This window comes from Adiantum capillus-veneris, chromosome 19 (assembly GCF_014529385.1).
Source record: "Adiantum capillus-veneris isolate H3 chromosome 19, ASM1452938v2, whole genome shotgun sequence".
Lineage (NCBI taxonomy): Eukaryota > Viridiplantae > Streptophyta > Polypodiopsida > Polypodiales > Pteridaceae > Adiantum > Adiantum capillus-veneris.
Window position 1 is genome coordinate 104,602,381 of NC_140949.1, and position 18,206 is coordinate 104,620,586.

The following is an 18,206-nucleotide window of genomic DNA, read 5'->3' on the forward strand; positions in this document are numbered from 1 at the left end:
ATAAACGATTGTCTAATAGATGACAACATTGTCACACACACACACACACACACACACACACACTTTGTGTATGTGTGTCCCACCTCTCTCTCTCTCTCTCTCTCTCTCTCTCCCTCTCTCTCTCTCTCTCTCTCTCTCTCTCTCTCTCTCTCTCTCTCTGTGCTTCCAAGATTACACACAATATACTCACATACTTATGCACACACACATTCACACTTAAATACACTAACAAACACACACACACACACACACACACTATGGTACTATAGGTATTCTGGTTATAATCAATTACAAACCATCCCCACCCAAACCCCCCTTTTTGTTCCACACCACACCCCCCAACCACGCCCCCCCCCCACTTTGATCTAGCACAGATTTTGCTAGGTCACTTTAGTGATACTACTCAAATTATGCCATTACTTTATAAAGACCATGGGACCCAGCCCTTGAGTAATAAACTAAGAGGTAAAAATATGTTTCCCCTGGCATGGCGGGTGAAAGCATGTTAACCTGTCATGCTTTTTCATGTCCCGGACAATGCTAACTAGCACAATTTTGACATATGCTAACTAGTACAATAACTTGAGCTACATCTCCAAGATCTATGACATATGATATATCAATAGAAAGCACTTGAAACAAGGAATCCAAATGTACAACCTCCGACAAATTTTGATATTATTTGTAAAAAATTTACCGGACGCCCAACTTTTTGAAGATGTGCTAACTTGAAACTGCTAACTAGCACAAAAAGCGCGGCAGGTTAACATGCCAGTGAAGGCTGCCTCATTACACCGTGAAGGCGGCCTCTCTTCCCTGGCTATGGATCTCCCCATTCATGGGTATCTGCGTGCCGTTTGATGCTACCACACACTCACAAAGGAAGGCGGCTCGGCTCGCTCATTACTCCTGCTCAGAGAACTTGCAATCCACACTCTTCAATGAAAGATACCATTCTTGAGTTTGTTTACTTCAAGAGATCTAATTATCAACATCAGATGAAGCATCAGATTTCTCTCTCTGATTTCAAGAAATTGTTACTTTGTCTCTGCAAATTAATCATCCAAATTTTTTCCATTTTGCACATTATGAATCTGTGCAGCCTGAATCTACAACACCTTATTGAATGTGTGCAACCTGAATCTGCAACACCTTACTGAATCTATGCAACCTGAATCTGCAACACTTATATCAGCAAAATCTAAATTTTGAATCTGCAGCAACGCTTCTAATCAAACATGATGTACTACTCCTGAATTTCTGCTCCTCCGTCTAACAATTTCTCCTTTGGGATAGGTTCTTTCATAGCATCATTACTCTCGTGAAACACAAACACCGACCTCGAATGTTGACACAGAAGGTAATCAGACCCAACAGACATACCATTACACTAGGTAATCAACAAAACAAGGATGTCAGACACAACACACAAACACTGGTAGTAGGTTCACCAAATAAACCTTCAGTGGCCCAACGGGATCGCCAAATGTGTTGGGGTTCAACAACACAAGAATCTCTATCTCACAACATGCTCTCAAACAGAGAATAGATACTCACTCCATGATCAGACTCAGCAAAAGACATAGTTAGATAACTTCAGAGTCGGCATACAGAACTTAGAGAAAGATCAAACAGAGCAAAGAACACCATGGCTAAATCTTCTTTCGCATTCCACTACTTACAACTCATTCCAATACAAGTACCATTTGATGCTTATAATTGTCCAACCCAAAAATGTTCTTGACATAAAAATATTAGAGTCAGCAAAATCCGACCGAACCAAAATCCGGCCTAGCAATATTTCGACCTAGTAAATATTCAACAAATAATCCGATGCAGCAATATTCAAACTCAGCAATAATCAGAGTCAGCAAATATCTGACTGGCCAAATATCAAACTCAGTAATATTCAGAGTCAGCAATATTTAGAGCAGCATCCCAATTTCAAACCCAACAATATTCAGACTGAACATATAATATCCTGTCAACAAGGTGCTCTGGCCCCTCACTTAGTCTATGGGTTATTTCCTATATGTGTGTATTTTAAGGAGAGGTGTGAGGACTTTTTTGATACTAAGCAGCTATGGAAGTTGTTGAGCTACCATCTCAGGTCGGTACTCACCTTGATACCTTGATGACATACATTAAGGGTTTTTTATGCTAAAACGTACACTTACCAGCTGACGGTACCTGTTTTTTTTCTCCTTTGATACTTTTTCTGCGACTACATAACTAGGCAATACAAGATAGCTTGTAGTACATAATTGTTTGAAAATCATACTGATTACTATTGTGTTTTTTGGCTATTTTAGCGCCTGTAAATCATTTTTTATAAATATATTTTGATAACCCATACAAGCACATGCACGACACCCATAAAAGCAAAACACACTTAGATTCCAACACACCAAATGGGCAAAGTGAAGTAGACTTTTTTTTTTTTTTTTGAGGGGGGGGGGAGGGGGTGATGGAGACAGCTTGCCTTGACTGTAGGGCATCTTGCCAAGGGAAAATACTGAGAGCACATGCAGAACTCTGTGTGTGTGTGCGCGCGTGTGGAAAAGGGGGGTGGGGGAAAAATACCTACTTTTGTTCTAGTTACATGTCGGGGGAATGGAAAGGACCTTCATGCACAAAACTGATCGTTGAGTTTTGCTGCATGCAGACGGGACAATTGCTCAATTTCAAACGAGTGAGCTGACATGGCCACTAAGTGAGTAATGATGTTCTTTTTGTGTGAGGAGGAATTGCTCTTTACTTTATTCAAGAGCTATAGGATAAAGGGGCCAGTGGTGGGCCAGCTAAGAGGCGTTGGCCATAGCTCCCTCCCCCGTTATCAAATTCGAGTCGAAGGAGGGGCAGAACATGCGTGTTGAAGAGAGGATTTCATCCCAAAAATCTGAGCGCAATCTACCTACAATTGCAGAATAATACATAACGTATCGCATTCTCCAATGCAAAATGAAGCCTCTCACGTATTAGAGACAGGCAAGGCCCAGTAATAATCAGTTTTTCAACAAATCAAAGAAAGAAACATCACCAAGATTCCAATCATATTCCAATTTTTTGGCTCTATATTGGGGGAGGTGCAACTTTGTTCTGGTACCCGTACCCTTATTGGCCCCTTTACCCTATAGCTACCCACGACCTAACTCAATATTAGAGGACTTCATCTATGGGCCTTATCTAAATTTTCCTTAGATAGTATTCCACCCTACCATACGTCCATCCCACATGGTTCACCTATAGTTCACACCTAACATTAATTCAATAGCTTTCAATTGCTAACTTTACATCACCTAATCATGCTCGTAGATTCTTCTCAAACTATGCTCGGTGCCACTCGATTTTTGTTTGTTTTTTTTTTTTTGTTTGATTGCCTGTTTTGTTTATTTTTTTCTATTTTGTTTTCCTTTTTTTGGGGGGGCGGGGGGCAGGGCACTAAATAGACATCTCCCTTTCGGAGGGGCTCTATGGTTGGAATTGATGTCACACACCCAAAACAATCTTGGTTGACAACGAAATTTAAATTTATTTTATGATCATGTGTGAACTCAAATTGAACTTGGTTATGAACTACACGTAAACTATCTATGATGTGAACTTTGCGCACACATGTGCATGGAACCCGAAACAGCACCCAAGTTGGCACCATCGTGTACATTAGTGTGTTGGGTAAGGCATATGGCTTGGGGTGAGGGTGTCGTGAAGTCAAATGTTGCTCCCAATCTACGCTTTTCTCCCCAACAATTTCAAAGGTTGGAAAAATTTATCGACGATCAAAAGGAAGGGGGGGGGATGACTCAAAGGATCAACGATTGGAAAGAGATCTTCAAGATGTGAAATTGGATTGCTTGTAACGGGGGAAGGGGGGATAGAAGTTTTTCTTTTCTGCAGACCAAACATTTGCATGAATGTATGATAGTGGAAATGGTTAAGGTAGCACCCCTTGGAAAGAGGAGGGCACAAAGTTAATCCTCCAATTTGGTGAAATTTTTGTCTCCAAATCTACGATTGGATGTGGACCCGTCCCAACCCCTTGATCCCTTCTCTTTGATTGTCCCACTTTGGGGGTGGAGGGGGGGGCCTGGCCTCGTTTATAAGTGACACGGGGTGTCACTCGAGGGATCGACGGCGGGGAATGCGATCAGCAGGGCGGGAGGGCTTCAGGCTGTCAGATCCATGCAGAAGGCGGGGGGGGGGGGGGGGGGGGGGGGGGGGGGGGGGAGGGGGGGAAGAGGGTTTTATAGCACTGGACTCGCATGCATCACAAGCAAACGCGACAGTCGGACTGGATAAGGAGCGCGGGTGTCCAATGGGAGGTCGTGAGGTCAAACCCAAGGCGGGGAGGCTAGGGACGCATCTTTTTTTCCATGCAAAGATTGAGATCGACGGTGGATTGAACATCCACCGTAGATCCCTCGAGAAAGGGCCGTGTCACTTATGGACGAGGGGGGGGGGACAATCTAGGGCCTCGACCTTATGCAAGCGTCGTATATCTTGTTCACGAAAGTGAACTTGGGTACTCCCCCTCGTTGTGATAGGTTTGCACGTCAAACCTCGAGGAAGACGTCTACATTCCACAAACGATGTGCGTTGGTGATGTGGTTAGGGCGCATGATTCTCATCCCCCAGGTTGTGGGTTCAATCCTCGAAAAGAGGAAAGGGGGGGTGTCATTATCTCGCACGAGGGTTGCGTGAAGGGAGATCCTTTGCTGGTGTCATGGATCACGAGTGGCCATTGGATCCCCTCATGGAAAAACTAAGGGTAGAATCGGGGTCAACTATCTACCCCTAGTGTATCTAAGGCATTCCATGGCTAAAAGCACCACATTTGCACGTTATCTACGTGAACGTTGTGAAGGATGAAGCCAGGTTTTCCACGTTTTTACGATAACGTACATGCACTATTAGGCAGGGCGTGGACGTGTGGGGAAGGAGCCGTGTCGTAACTGCAGTTCGTGACGTTATGGAGACGCCAAGCCGAGGAACAATGGCCATGTCATCATGGAACTCTTACGCGCGGCTGAATGAATCGACAGATCGACGTGGTGGCTGGCTCAAGGGGCTGCAAGATCTGACACTAGTTGATGATTGGTTGCAGGTACCCTTCTAGGTGGATGTTGATTGGAGAAGGGAACACAACTTGGAGCTAGATGATTGGGTTATATCGTGCTAGTACTCCTGCCAGTTACACGTCATCCTCGGTATCTTGCAGTGATTGGACAGGGTGGTGGCGAAGGCGACGCTCATGCAGCTGGCAGCTGCACTGGTGGTTAGAAAAGGCCCTCCATGCAGGCATATATTGATCCTCAAAAAAAATTGCGCTACAACACACGCAAACACGAGCGCGCTCTCACATACACACACGCAGACACAACGTACGTCCTTACCCTACTTCATACCCACGCTGCACTTATGGCTATCAGCGGCTGCAGCCGCAGATCATCATGGACCTTGGCCCTGCTCTGCATTGCATTAATCCTCCTGCTCCAGCAGCTTGCGCAAGCCTCTTCCTCTTATGGCAGCCAAGACGGCCAGCAGTCTCCACAAGGCTACCGTGAGGAGGAATATGAAGATGATGATGGCAGAGGTGATCATGAACAATCCAAAGAGTACCACTACTGCCAAGATGACAATAGTCGCAATAATGGGGAGAGTAACATCAACAAGAATGAAGAGTGCCACAATGACAAGAGTGAAGAGAACTACGATGATAGCAATGAGCAGAGCTATAACAACAAGAATGAGGAGAGCCGGGACGACGACAATGAAGAAAGCCACAGGGACAAGTATGAGGAGAGCTATGGGGACCAAAATGAGGATAGCAGTGAGTATGGGGATAGCCACAAGGACAAGAATGAGGACAGCCATGATGACCAAAATAATTATAATAGTAAGAATGAGGAGAGCTCTCACGACAAGAATGAAGAGAGAAATGATGAAAAGAATGAGGAGAGTGACAAGGACAAGCATGAGGAGAGCTACGATGGAGAAAATGAGAATGGTAGTAAGAATGTAGAAAACAATAATAATAGTAAAAATGGGGAGAGCAACAATAGTTGGAATCAAGAGAGCCATGAAGACAAGAACGAGAAGAGCAGTGATGACCAATATCAAGGGACCTACAACGATAATGCCGAGGAGAGCTGTGAATACCAAAATGAGGATAGTCACAATGATAAGAGTGGGGAGAGCAATGACTATAGAAATGAAGAAGGCCATAATAATAAGAATGAGGAGAGCTACGATCACCAAAATGAGAGTAGAAACAAAAATGGACAAAGCGAAAATGATAAGAACGAAGAGAGCCAAAGCCATAATGGTGGTACAGAGAATGATGAGAGCAATGAGGAAACAAATGAAGAGAGTCAAAATGGCATGAATGAGGAGGAAGACTCGAGCACAAAAACACAAGAAGTCCAAATATTAGGACCAAGGAAAATAGGCCCAGGTGGTGGTATTCATTGATCACTCACCACGTTCACTTTTTAAATAAATGATCAATTTAGGCTATAACGCAGGTCTATGTAACCATGTACCTAGACTCTAAATAATAATTTTCAAAGACCTTAATATGTGTGTACTGTGTGTGTGTTTTAGGGGGAGGGAGAGAGAGAGAGAGAGAGAGAGATGATATGATCTTCCTTGAAAGTGACGTATGACCTATGGGGCTAACTGAAATGCCACATTTGAGATAACATGCAAGGTCCTGCTTGGATGACTTTTCTTACATTTATCATTGGTATGAGGTAGCATGTCATAATAATCAATATCTAACTCTCCTAAATGATTTTCTCATGTTAAATTGATCATTTAATATGGGGAAGTGCCAGGGGAGAAAAAGCTAGAATATTGGTTAAGCTAGCAGACCGACCACAGTAGGGATCCAAAGGGGGGGGCATCTGTAAAAGAGCCATATTCAACAATGGGCTTAAAAGACCCTAAGGTTCAGCCCATTAAGACTTTCAAAATGCTAAGGTTCCAAAATTCAAAGGTTGTGTCCAAAGGTCAAATGTTGGGGGAATTGGATGCTTTGTGTGTGTCCCAAAAGTCTTTAGCAATCCCTACATAGGAGGGGGCGAGCCTTGCAAGTAGGGGATGAGAGAGAAAGTCTCACACACACACAAGCTCCCTTTACACAAAGGCAATGAGGGACACATGTCAGCTCCCTAGCCCAGATGCCCACAAGGTGTATTCAATTCCTATTGGATGGCCTTGGAGGTGGACCAATGAGAATTAGGCTAGAGTAAATCTAGTTTAATTAATTTAAAAACACTTAATGAAATAACCAATAAGAATTAATCTCTCTAGAAGACTATTGGACAGTCTCCCAAGGGGACTAATGAGCATTCAGCAGCCCAATGGCTTGCCTGATTCCTATTGGCCAGGAGGCAAAGGGGTCCAATTAGAGTTGAGTTGAATTAAATAATTACCTAATGCTCCCACAAAAGGGGAAAGGGGGATACATGTCAGAAGGCTACCACTTATGCTACTTAATTACCATTGGCTAAGCCTGAGAGGTCTAATAGGATGCTAGCAAGAGCAAATAGCAAGAGGGGTCGACCAAGAGAGAGAGGGGGGCTGGTTTTTCAAAGACATTATCACCTACACACTCACACTAGCTCATGTGTGAAGTAAACAAGACTCTCTCTCCTTCTCAAGCTTTAATGGAAAGCTTATCACCTACTCCAAGCTTTTGAGAAGGGAGGCCTACACCAACAACTCTTGGCTTTGTGATGCAAATCCAACCAAGAGCCAAGCTTCAATGCATGCTCATCTCCTCTACCATGCTAATTACTAAGCTAAGCTATGCTAATATGAGTGATTATGTGAGGAGATGTACATCTTTCTCGTAAGAATACTCCTTCTTCCTGTCAATCTACTCTCATACCCCACTAGCTCTCACCATCTTCGAAGGTGTGTGAAGTCTTGGGTCTGAGACCACGAGGGAATCGATGTTATGTTTGATAAGTGTTTTGCGTACTGCATGAAGTTTCCATCTTCATTGCACTAGCTAGTATTGAAGGAACACAAGAAATTGTATTGTAAAATGTCTCTCCTGATGGGAGAAACCATAATACAAAGCCTTTTGGAGGGGGGACAAAGGCTCCATGCAAACCTGGTCCTCAACTGCTGCCAATTTCTTAATTTCTCTCTTTTGAAGTATTGTTCATGCTATCTAACTACGTGTTATGCTTTTTGTTGCTCTCTCCACCCAAGCACTCTTGTTAATCTCATCAGGAATCTATTCTAATGAAATGCTCACTATGTTCATGCTATTTTCCGCTACACACAAGTCACTAGGCCATTAAATGTTACATTGGTATCAGAGGACAAGGTTTCTCTTTTTTTGCTCAAGAAGGGAGGTCCTCAAGCTAGCTATAAATGGTTGGTACCATTAATTGCATGTGAGTAAGTAGAATAGGGATTTTTCAGCCTTGCAATGCGCCTGCCTTTGTGCAGTTAACGGCGCATCACCGTCGAGAGCTATGGTCTTAATAGTGGAGTCCTATGGGACTTGCCTACGGCTTAACCACTATTGAGCTATTAGAAGCTTGACAGGAGGCGGTGTTGTTTTGGTGTGGAACAACCCTCTCTTCTATTGCTTGCAATTAATGGTATTCGAGCCACGGGTACAGTAGCTTGAGTTCTTTTTCTAAAGGGGTAAAGAGGAGCAACAACTAGGGCTTGAAGTGCCAAAGTACACCTAAAAAGTTTACACCTAAAAGTTGTTAGAATGGCTGACAATAGGAAAAGAGAGTTAAATTAATGTTGATAACTTTGATTTTGCTAATGTGCAAGCTACTAATGATGTCCCGATACTTGTTAACTATCTTGTTTCTAGGCTTCAACAAGCCATGGGTAATCCATCCCTCCAAAGTGAAGTGCAACGGCAACTTTGTGCTCATGGGATTCTCCAAGCTCCCCACCATGATGAGAGAACACCTAGGAAGCCTCCTTGTGAGACTTTCAAAAGAGGTCTCTCTCCGATTCGGGAAGAAGAAGAGGATCCCTATGAAGGGCTCAGAAATTTTCTCCTTGATGATGTATCTCCTTCTCAAAGGAGAATTCAAGAGCCTCTACCGAAGGAACGAGAAAGAAGTGAGTCTCCTGCCACCTCGATGGAGATGGCTCCACGAAGACGGCGGGCTAAAGGCTCTCCATCACCTCCAAAACGGAGAAGACCATCGCATACTTCTCCACACCATACTTCGAAGAGGGATGACAAAAAGCAAGAGAAGAAAAAGGCGAGAAAGAGGAAACCCTCTTCTCCATCTTCTTCATCCTCTTCCTCTAATGAAAGTGATGGTCAAGACAACGAAGATCAAGGCAAGAAAAAGGCGAGAAAGATGTCACCCTCTTCTCCATCTTCCTCAAATTCTTCATCTTCTGAAGAAAGTGATGGTGCAACCTTTGAACCATCAAAAAGAAGAGGCTATAGGAAATCCTATGCCGCATGGAAGAGGTCATCCAAGCTCAAGAAGTTCAAAGAGGGAGGGAAGAGCATCTCTTTCCTTACCTATGATGGCACTTTTGGTGCTACGGACAAAGTCTTGGCCTTTATCCAACAATTCGATGCAGTGTTCGAAGATGAGGGCTTCACGGAGTCCTCTAAGCTACACCATATAGCTATGCACTTTCAAAAGTCCGCCAGACAACGGTGGTCTAGCCTACGGGTCAACGGTGAAGCTCCACGAACATGGAAAGCTTTAAGAGCTTCCACTATGAAACAGTTTTTGGCCACCAATGCCAAAGACAAAGTACTCACCGAATGGTGAAGCTTGAAGCTCTCTCCCTATGAATCCATCCACAAATATGTAGACAAGTTTTGGGACCTACAACTCAAAGCCACTATCTTGAAAAAGTTGGCTTTTGGAGAGCAAAAGTAGCAATTTTGTGCGGGCTTAACCGAAGAAATGGTGGAGTATGTCAACTCCCAAAGGCCACGCACCATATCGGCAGTAATACATCATACTATGGTGGCCTCTCAAATCAATTTCCAAATAGGGGCTAAGAGAAATTCTACGCCCCCTGAAAACAAGGGTTCCAATGAGCCTAAGGGGAAGGAAACTGTCCAAAAGTCTCCTAAAGGTAACTTCAACAAAGCTAAAGAAAAGGGAGTTTATAAAGGCAAAAATGAACTCTCTCCTGAAGATCTTGAGCATTATCACAAGGATAACCGGTGTTTCAAGTGCGGCGAACAAGGGCATACATACCACGCTTGTCCCCAAAAGAACAACCGCCATGATCCTCCTAAAGCTACCTTGGTCGAAATCCAAGAGGAGCATTAGGAGAAAGTTGGACTCATTTTCAGGCCTTTTAGCTCTAGTGAGAGAATGCTCCTTAGCCAATAGGAAGAAGGCTAACGTTACGTTGAAAAAGCCTTTGTTCTTATTTTTGAAAATGTCCATGAAAACCTTTTGGGTGAAATTATCCCTATCACTAGAAAAAGAAGGTTCTTGATAGTGACATCTTGCACAAGCACCGAACGTCTTTTTATGACATGCTGTTGCTATCCTATAAAGTTTGGTACTTGTACGTGTGCAACTCACACACGCATCAATCACCTTTTCATGAGCTACTTGCAATTTAAATTTGAATGGATCGTACTTGATAATGATTGATAGGTACTATTAAAGACTAAGAAGAAGTCAGAACCAAGCGAATAGAGGCCCCTGAGGGGTCCCTGGGGCCTCTACTCACTTGGTTCTGACCTCATGAGACCCCGAGGCTTAAAAATGCAAAATCTTGAGCTAGAGACGTCGGATTTCAACATTCTAAAGTGCTATCTGAAGGTTTTTTGACGTTTCGGATGCATTCTTGGTATTCTTTTTGTATTTTGAAAACATCTTTGTGACGTGTTTTATTTCATTGTACATCACATCACTCATTAAGATTTAGGAACATAGATTTTTGTGCACACTTAAGTTCAAAAAGAATTATGTACAAGCATGCATTCAAGTGATCGAGCAAAATTTCACGTGTGTACTATGCAAAATAGAATTCTAAAAAACTACTTTCATATTTTCCAAGATTACCTCTCTCTATGCTGAGTTGGCGTTTCTTACAGGGCCCAAAATTGAGGCCAACTTTCCTCCTAATGGAAACTCACTACAAAGGATCTCCTCTATGCCATGCTAGGAGAAAGGTAAGATAACATGATGCTTTTATTCTCTTTGACCCCGGCTTTACTTACAATTTTATATCTATAGAGTTGGCCACCAAGCTAGGCATGCAAGCCTATGAGATGGGAGATGTCCTACCCGCCGACGGTGCTTTCAAGGGGCAAGAAGCTTCAGTTACTCCTTTAATCGGGAAAATAGGGATCCAAAGGGGGGGCCATCTATAAAAGAGCCATGTGCAACAATGGGCTTAAAAGACCCTAAGGTTCAACCCATTAAGACTTCCAAAATGCTAAGGTTCCAAAATTTAAAGGTTGTGTCCAAAGGTCAAAACATTGGGGGAATTGGATGCTTTATGTGTGTCCAAAAAGTCTTTAGCAATCCCTACATAGGAGGGGGCGAGCCTTGCAAGTAGGGGATGAGAGAGAAAGTCACACACACACACAAGCTCCCTTTACACAAAGGGAATGAGGGACACATGTCAGCAGCTCCCTAGCCCAGATGCCCACAAGGTGTATTAAAAATCCTATTGGATGGCCTTGGAGGTGGACCAATGAGAATTAGGCTAGAGTAAATCTAGTTTAATTAATTTAAAAACACTTAATAAAATAACCAATAAGAATTAAGCTCTCTAGAAGACTATTGGACAGTCTCCCAAGGGGACCAATGAGCATTCAACAGCCCAATGGCTTGACTGATTCCTATTGGCCAGGAGGCAAAGGGGTCCAATGAGAGTTTAGTTGAATTAAATAATTACCTAAAACTCTCACAAAAGGGGAAAGGGGGACACATGTCAGAAGGCTATCACTTATGGTGCTTAATTACCATTGGCTAAGCCTCGGGAGGTCCAATAGGATGCGAGCAAGAGAAAATAGCAAGAGGGGTCAACCAAGAGAGAGAGAGAGAGAGAGAGAGAGAGAGAGAGAGAGGGCTGATTTTTGCAAGGAATTATTGACACACACACTCACACTAGCTCATGTGTGAAGTAAACAAGACTCTCTCCCCTTCTCAAGCTTTAATGGAAAGCTTATCACCTACTCCAAGCTTGTGAGAAGGGAGGCCTACACCAACAACTCTTGGCTTTGTGATGCAAATCCAACCAAGAAACAAGCTTCAATGCATGCTCATCTCCTCTACCATGCTAATTACTAAGCTAAGCTATGCTAATATGAGTGATTATGTGAGGAGATGTACGTCTTTCTCATAAGAATACTCCTTCTTCCTCTCAATCTACTCTCATACCCCGCTAGCTCTCACCATCTTTGAAGGTGTGTGAGGTCTTGGGTCTGAGACCGTGAGGGAATTGATGTTGTGTTTGATAAGTGTTTTGCGTAGTGCAATGAAGTTTCCATCTTCATTGCACTAGCTAGTATTGAAGGAACACAAAAAATTGTATTGTAAAATGTCTCTCTTGATGGGAGAACCATAATACAAAGCCTTTTGGAGAGGGGACCGGCTCCATGAAAATCCGGTCCTCAACTGTTGTTAATTGCTTAATTTCTCTCTGTTTTGAAGTATTGTTCATGCTATCTAACTAGGTGTTTATGTTTTTTGTTGCTCTCTCCACCCAAGCACTCTTGTTAATCTCATTAGGAATCCATTCTAATGAAATGCTCACTATGTTCATGCTATTTTCCGCTACACACAAGTTACTGGGCCATTAAATGTTACATAGCAAACAAGAGGATCATTGTTAGTAGTGCTATATCTAGATTTCAATGGTCTATTGTATTTCCCTAGTTGTGGTTGGTAAACTTTTTATCCTTTTTTTTATAGTAGGAAGAAGTAGCTTTCAATTTACAGCCTCCATCTTCTGGTTGTGTTTTAACGTAGACGGCCGGACTTCAATAGCGCATATAGACTTCAAAAATGCAAACAATTCAAAAATAGACTTATGTCAAACCCTAAAATATAGGCATTGACTAATAAAGACGAGATAATTACCCGGTGGTCCTGATCTCCGTGCGTCTTTAGATCGAAATGTCCAAAGATCAGGCATGGCTAGAGAATGTGAGGTTGTTAGAGGTAGCAACAAATGGTATAAAAACTGCAAACGGGCTTAAAAAAACTCAACGGCCTTCATAAACGACTTGTGTACTTCAAAAACACAAACTGACTACTACGACAAACGAAGTAAAATAGCACAAACAGACTTCAATAGCACACATATAGACTTCAAAAACACAAACAAATTTCAAAAATACAAAAAGACTTTAAAACCAGACTTATGTCGAACCCTAAGGCATTGACCAATAAAGACAACATTATTATCTGGTGGTCCTGATCTCCATGCACCTCTAGACTGAGGTATATGGGGATTGGGCATGGCTAGTGAATATGAGGTTATCATGTAGTTACTGGTGTGTACTTATAACAAGAGTGATTTGTTCATTTGTTGGATCATTCGTAGACAAAGTATAGACAGTAGGATGGCGCGTCCTTGTGCACGTTTCAAGCATCGGATCTTTCGAAAACAAAAAAATAGTGATCATCACATACGTAATAATGGTCTCTTTTCCATAGAGCAACTACAAGATCTGCATTACTTATCTCATGGTCCAAAGGTAGTAGATCAACCCTTGCAAGTAGATATTGCTTCAATTTCATCCCAAAGAAGACACAAATAGCTATGGACAGAGTTCATCCCACAAATGCCCGATTCCACATTTCAAGAAGTTGAGATGGAGCAAATGTTAGACACGTTCTTTGACATGGATCCCATCATTGAAAAAACCTAGAAGGTGACGACATTCAAGGAAGCACTGCAAACCAACCGCAGCCATCCTGTCCATATCGACGACATGATAGCAACGATAAAGAGGGCAAGATGATGTAGACTCTTGCATGTATGCCACTTTATAATGGTGCAAAAATCTAAGTTCTCCGTACCGCTTTGGCAATGGTGAATCTACAGTCTATGTACAGGTGGTTTGATGCCTTCGTTACAAAGATTTGTAGGTAAATATATTATATCCTAAGCATGCCAAAGTCCAATTTATAGTTCCATAATATGATCTTTGTGTTCACTTGTTGATGTTATGATAGGTTTCTCAACAAAAAAGTCTTGCTAGAAGGCAATCACATGTCCATACCCGTCTAGCCGCTAAAAAACTTCTTACTAGCTTGGACTTCGATTATTACACAATTCATGCATGTCCCAATGATTGTATACTCTTTTGCAATGAGTATGCAAATTTGGAACAATGTCCCAATTGTGGATCAAACAAGTCTAGAGAGGACACAAAAGAAAAATTTGTCCTTGCAAAGATCCTTTGACACTTTCCTATCATTCCAAGAATAAAGAGCATGGTCAGGTGCAAGTCTATAGCTACTTTGATGACATGGCACTTAAATAATAGATCGACAGATGATGTGATGCGGGTACCTATTGACTCTCGTGCACGTATGGAAGTACACAAAGGAAAGATGGCCTACATTTAAGGGTGAGCCTTGATGTATCCATTTTGGTCTGACAATGGATGGAGTAAACCCATTTGGATTATAGAGTTTTTCATGGAGCACGTGGCCTGTTTGATTAGTTAATTAGAATATTCCACCATGCCTGGCTATGAAGAAGGGCCATCTGTTGTTGTCATTGATTGTCCTAGGAAAGTACAATGCAAAGAGCATGGACATCTATCTGGCACCACTTATAGAAGAGGTCCAAATCTTGTGGATAGGGATTGATGTGCTTGACATGTCCGAAGCAATCGGACGAAAAAATGTACATGTGCAAGGCATTCCCATGTGGACTATGCACGATTGGCCAGGCTTCGGCGAGTGTTCAGGTAAGTATCTTCAAAACTCTCATGTATATGCTATTCCTAGATATACCAATTTGCTTTTATGTTAATTTTATGATTTTCCAGACTTGAGTTACTCCAAAAATCATGCATGTCCAAAATGTGATCCTCGACTTGGCTACTATTGCTCTTATCGTTTGAGAAAGGCAATTTACAAGGAACATGGTAGATTTTTTCTTGAAGAACATGAGCTACATGGAACAAACATATGCAAACTTGACATGCATCCGTTGAAAGCGAGCAATTGGAAAGACATGTGGTTAGAGAGGGGAGATTTCAAGCCACCGTGCATGAAAAGCTTTCTATTTTCCATGAACTAGCTCTCGTATTGGAGTGACCTTTTGATTAATCATCTGCTCAACCCAATGCACATTTTCAAGAATGTGGGCAAGATCTTATGAAAAATCATCATTGGAAAAAGGGAGAGCAAGGCCCAAAGAGATGACCTACAGGCTATGGGTCAAATGCCAGAGATGTGGCCTCAACATAAACCGAATGGAAAGTTTGCTATACCAAAAGGTCCATGGGTTTTGAGTCGTGCAAAAGAGAAACAAGTGAAGAAGACTATATCTTCATTTAAGACTCCCAAGACTCCCAGTGGGTGCATGGGATATTTGAAAACGACTTTTACTAGAGATGAAAACCTTAGTGGTCTTAAGTTCCACAATTGGTATAAATTCTTGCAATTTATCTTACCAATTTTCATAAAGGATTGTCTAACAGATGACATTAGAAGAACAATCTATAAAAGCAGTGAGTTGGTACATTGTATCAGTTCAAAAGAGATAAGAAAAGACAACATAGATGTAGCATTTTTAAATGCTATTGAAGCAATGTGTATGGTGGAGAAGTACTTTACAACAAACATTCTTACCATCCAAATGCATCTACTTATGCATCTGGTCGGTGAAGTTGCAATTGTTGGGGTAGTCCATAGCAGGTGGATGTTCTTCTTGGAGAGATTCATGAAGACATTAAAGGGGTTCGTTCATCAAAGGGCTTGCCCCGAGGGTAGCATGGCCGAAGGATTGCTTGTACAAGAGTCTCTTGTTCTCATTAGTGAATTTTTGGGCTCAATTGATCTAGAGATACCAAAATGTGGACTACTGAGGTCAACGTCAAGGTGACAGGGGATGAGCCGCAGGTACAAGGCATCATTAGGAATATGGATATCACAATGCGAGAAAAGGTTATGAGATTTTGTCTTCTTAACTCAGACGTCATGCAAAAGTGACTAGAGAGGTACAAAGGGGAAAAGCAACAATGCTTGACAGATCACTTGCAATTCAAGAATAATCGTGCCACTAGAAATCTTCCTTTTCCATATATTATTTCAGAAATTGCTTGACCTTCTACTGGGTAGTGGCTAGATGCGACAATCTCAGAGGCAAAGAGGAACGGAGTGTTGATTACTGAAGAGAAAGAGGAGATGTGAAGGAGTTGCGATTGGCATGTAATTATTTTCACAACTTCCTTTTGTAGGTCCACATGATCACATAAGTTTAGTAACTTTAAGCTCGTTTCATATATGTGGCTGCACTATCACAAATATGGAGTTTTGTGATTGCATGGGAGACACTCTAGACTGCAACGGATAGATGAACAAAGGGTCACCTTTGACAATGGTGTTAAAGCAAGCTTCATCCAAGAAATTTGGGGTAGTGCCAAAGATGAGAACACAAAGAGTAGCCAACTTGAATACTTTGGCTACATCCAAGATATCTTGAAGATCAACTTTAGGAAGTTTGATATTTTTATCTTTGATGTCATTACCAGCTGCCCTAATGCAAATGTGCGTAGCGATAAGAGTGGACTGATTCAAGTGAACTCTAGGTAGGTGTGAACAAATGCGCGGGATACATTTGTACTTCCACATCATTGTGAACAAGCTGTCCTCACAATAGATCCATTATGGAGAGAAAATGATGAAAAAGATATATCTAAACCGCGCTAGCTCTACGTTATTCAAGTTGCTCCACGGAGCAAGCAAGCCTGTGAAGGTTTGGAAGTTGAGGTCAAAGAGCTTCATGAACAAAGAATTTTGAGCTGAAGGTCAGTGGTGAGCAAATGCCTGCCCCTAGAAATGAGTTTTCAAATACGCAAGTTGATGCAGAGAGCGACGAAGAAGTAAACTTTGATGACAAAGATGCAAAAGTACAGATTGAGATAGACATCTTCGGTGCATCAGCTCTCATAGAAGATGAGAGATTGACTCTAATTTTTGATAGGAACTCTTTTATTTAGTCAACAACACTGGATAGATATAATGAGTTGTGTTGCAGATTTGTTTTTCTATTATTTGCATTTCTTAAGATTTTCTTTTGTGAACTAGCATATTGTATCTCTGTTATTTGTGTATATGTAGCCATGGTCGATGACGACAAGACATACTCTCCTAGTTTTAGTTTTTAATCTGTCACTCTGATCGGCATGCCACAGGAGTAGATGGGCTCCTTTTTGTCATAGTTCACAACAGAGCAGGTTGCTTATGCACAGAACCTTTGGGGAGATGGTTTCTCTAGACCTACTATGGCCTCCCCTATGCCTAGGACTAGTGTGCCTCTACACTAACTGGTCCTACACCTCAGTCGAGTGTGCCCCCTACACCGATGGTTGTTTCTTCTTCGCCACGAGGTAGGCTTTGTTCTGGAGGTGGTGGTTGTTCTGGTAGCGGTTCTATGGATGTGTCCACACCACCAGAGAGTATCCACCACTCTCTTCAGTACATATTTCACCAATTGGCACACCACACACACCTTGGGGATCACACGAGCATGACCCTAGCAAGGTGTACAAGACCAGGGATGGGGCTATTGTGGCAAATAGGGTCGGGAATGCCATGCGACAGAGGATTTGGTAGATCTTTATAGTTCAATTTACGCCACTCTGTGATGGAGCTTTGGGATGATCAAGATGCTGAAATAAAGAATTACATCATCGAGGCTATTTACAGAGAGTACAAGCCGGTAGAGGGGTATGATCTAGTCTTGAATGACTCGATCTTGAGCGTAGTGATTGCCACAATGTCCTACCGTTGGTCAGAGGCAAGAGATAGGTACAAGGCCGACAATTCAAAGCTGGCATGGTTGGATAGAGAGGAGTGGGCGGGGAATGCAGGAGAGACACAGGACAATCCTCAGAGATTTTATTAGCAGAGAGATGCAGCCAGAGCACGTTTGGAGTCCGATGGAGCGTCACATCTGGGGAGTGGGGACTACGAAACACTTTGGCATGAGTTTGTAAGTATTACATGTATGCTTTAAATTGTCAAATATGT

The 18,206-nt window shown here is 42.3% G+C and overlaps 1 protein-coding gene across 1 annotated transcript; it reads left to right on the plus strand.

The window, feature by feature from the left end:
* The first annotated feature begins 5,320 nt into the window (after positions 1-5,320).
* On the plus strand, positions 5,321-6,471 carry LOC147434594 (uncharacterized). The gene has a single exon (XM_086489988.1). It carries the CDS (start codon positions 5,419-5,421, stop codon positions 6,469-6,471), a length of 1,053 nt encoding a protein of 350 aa, XP_086346114.1. The 5' UTR covers positions 5,321-5,418.
* The last annotated feature ends 11,735 nt before the right edge of the window (positions 6,472-18,206 follow it).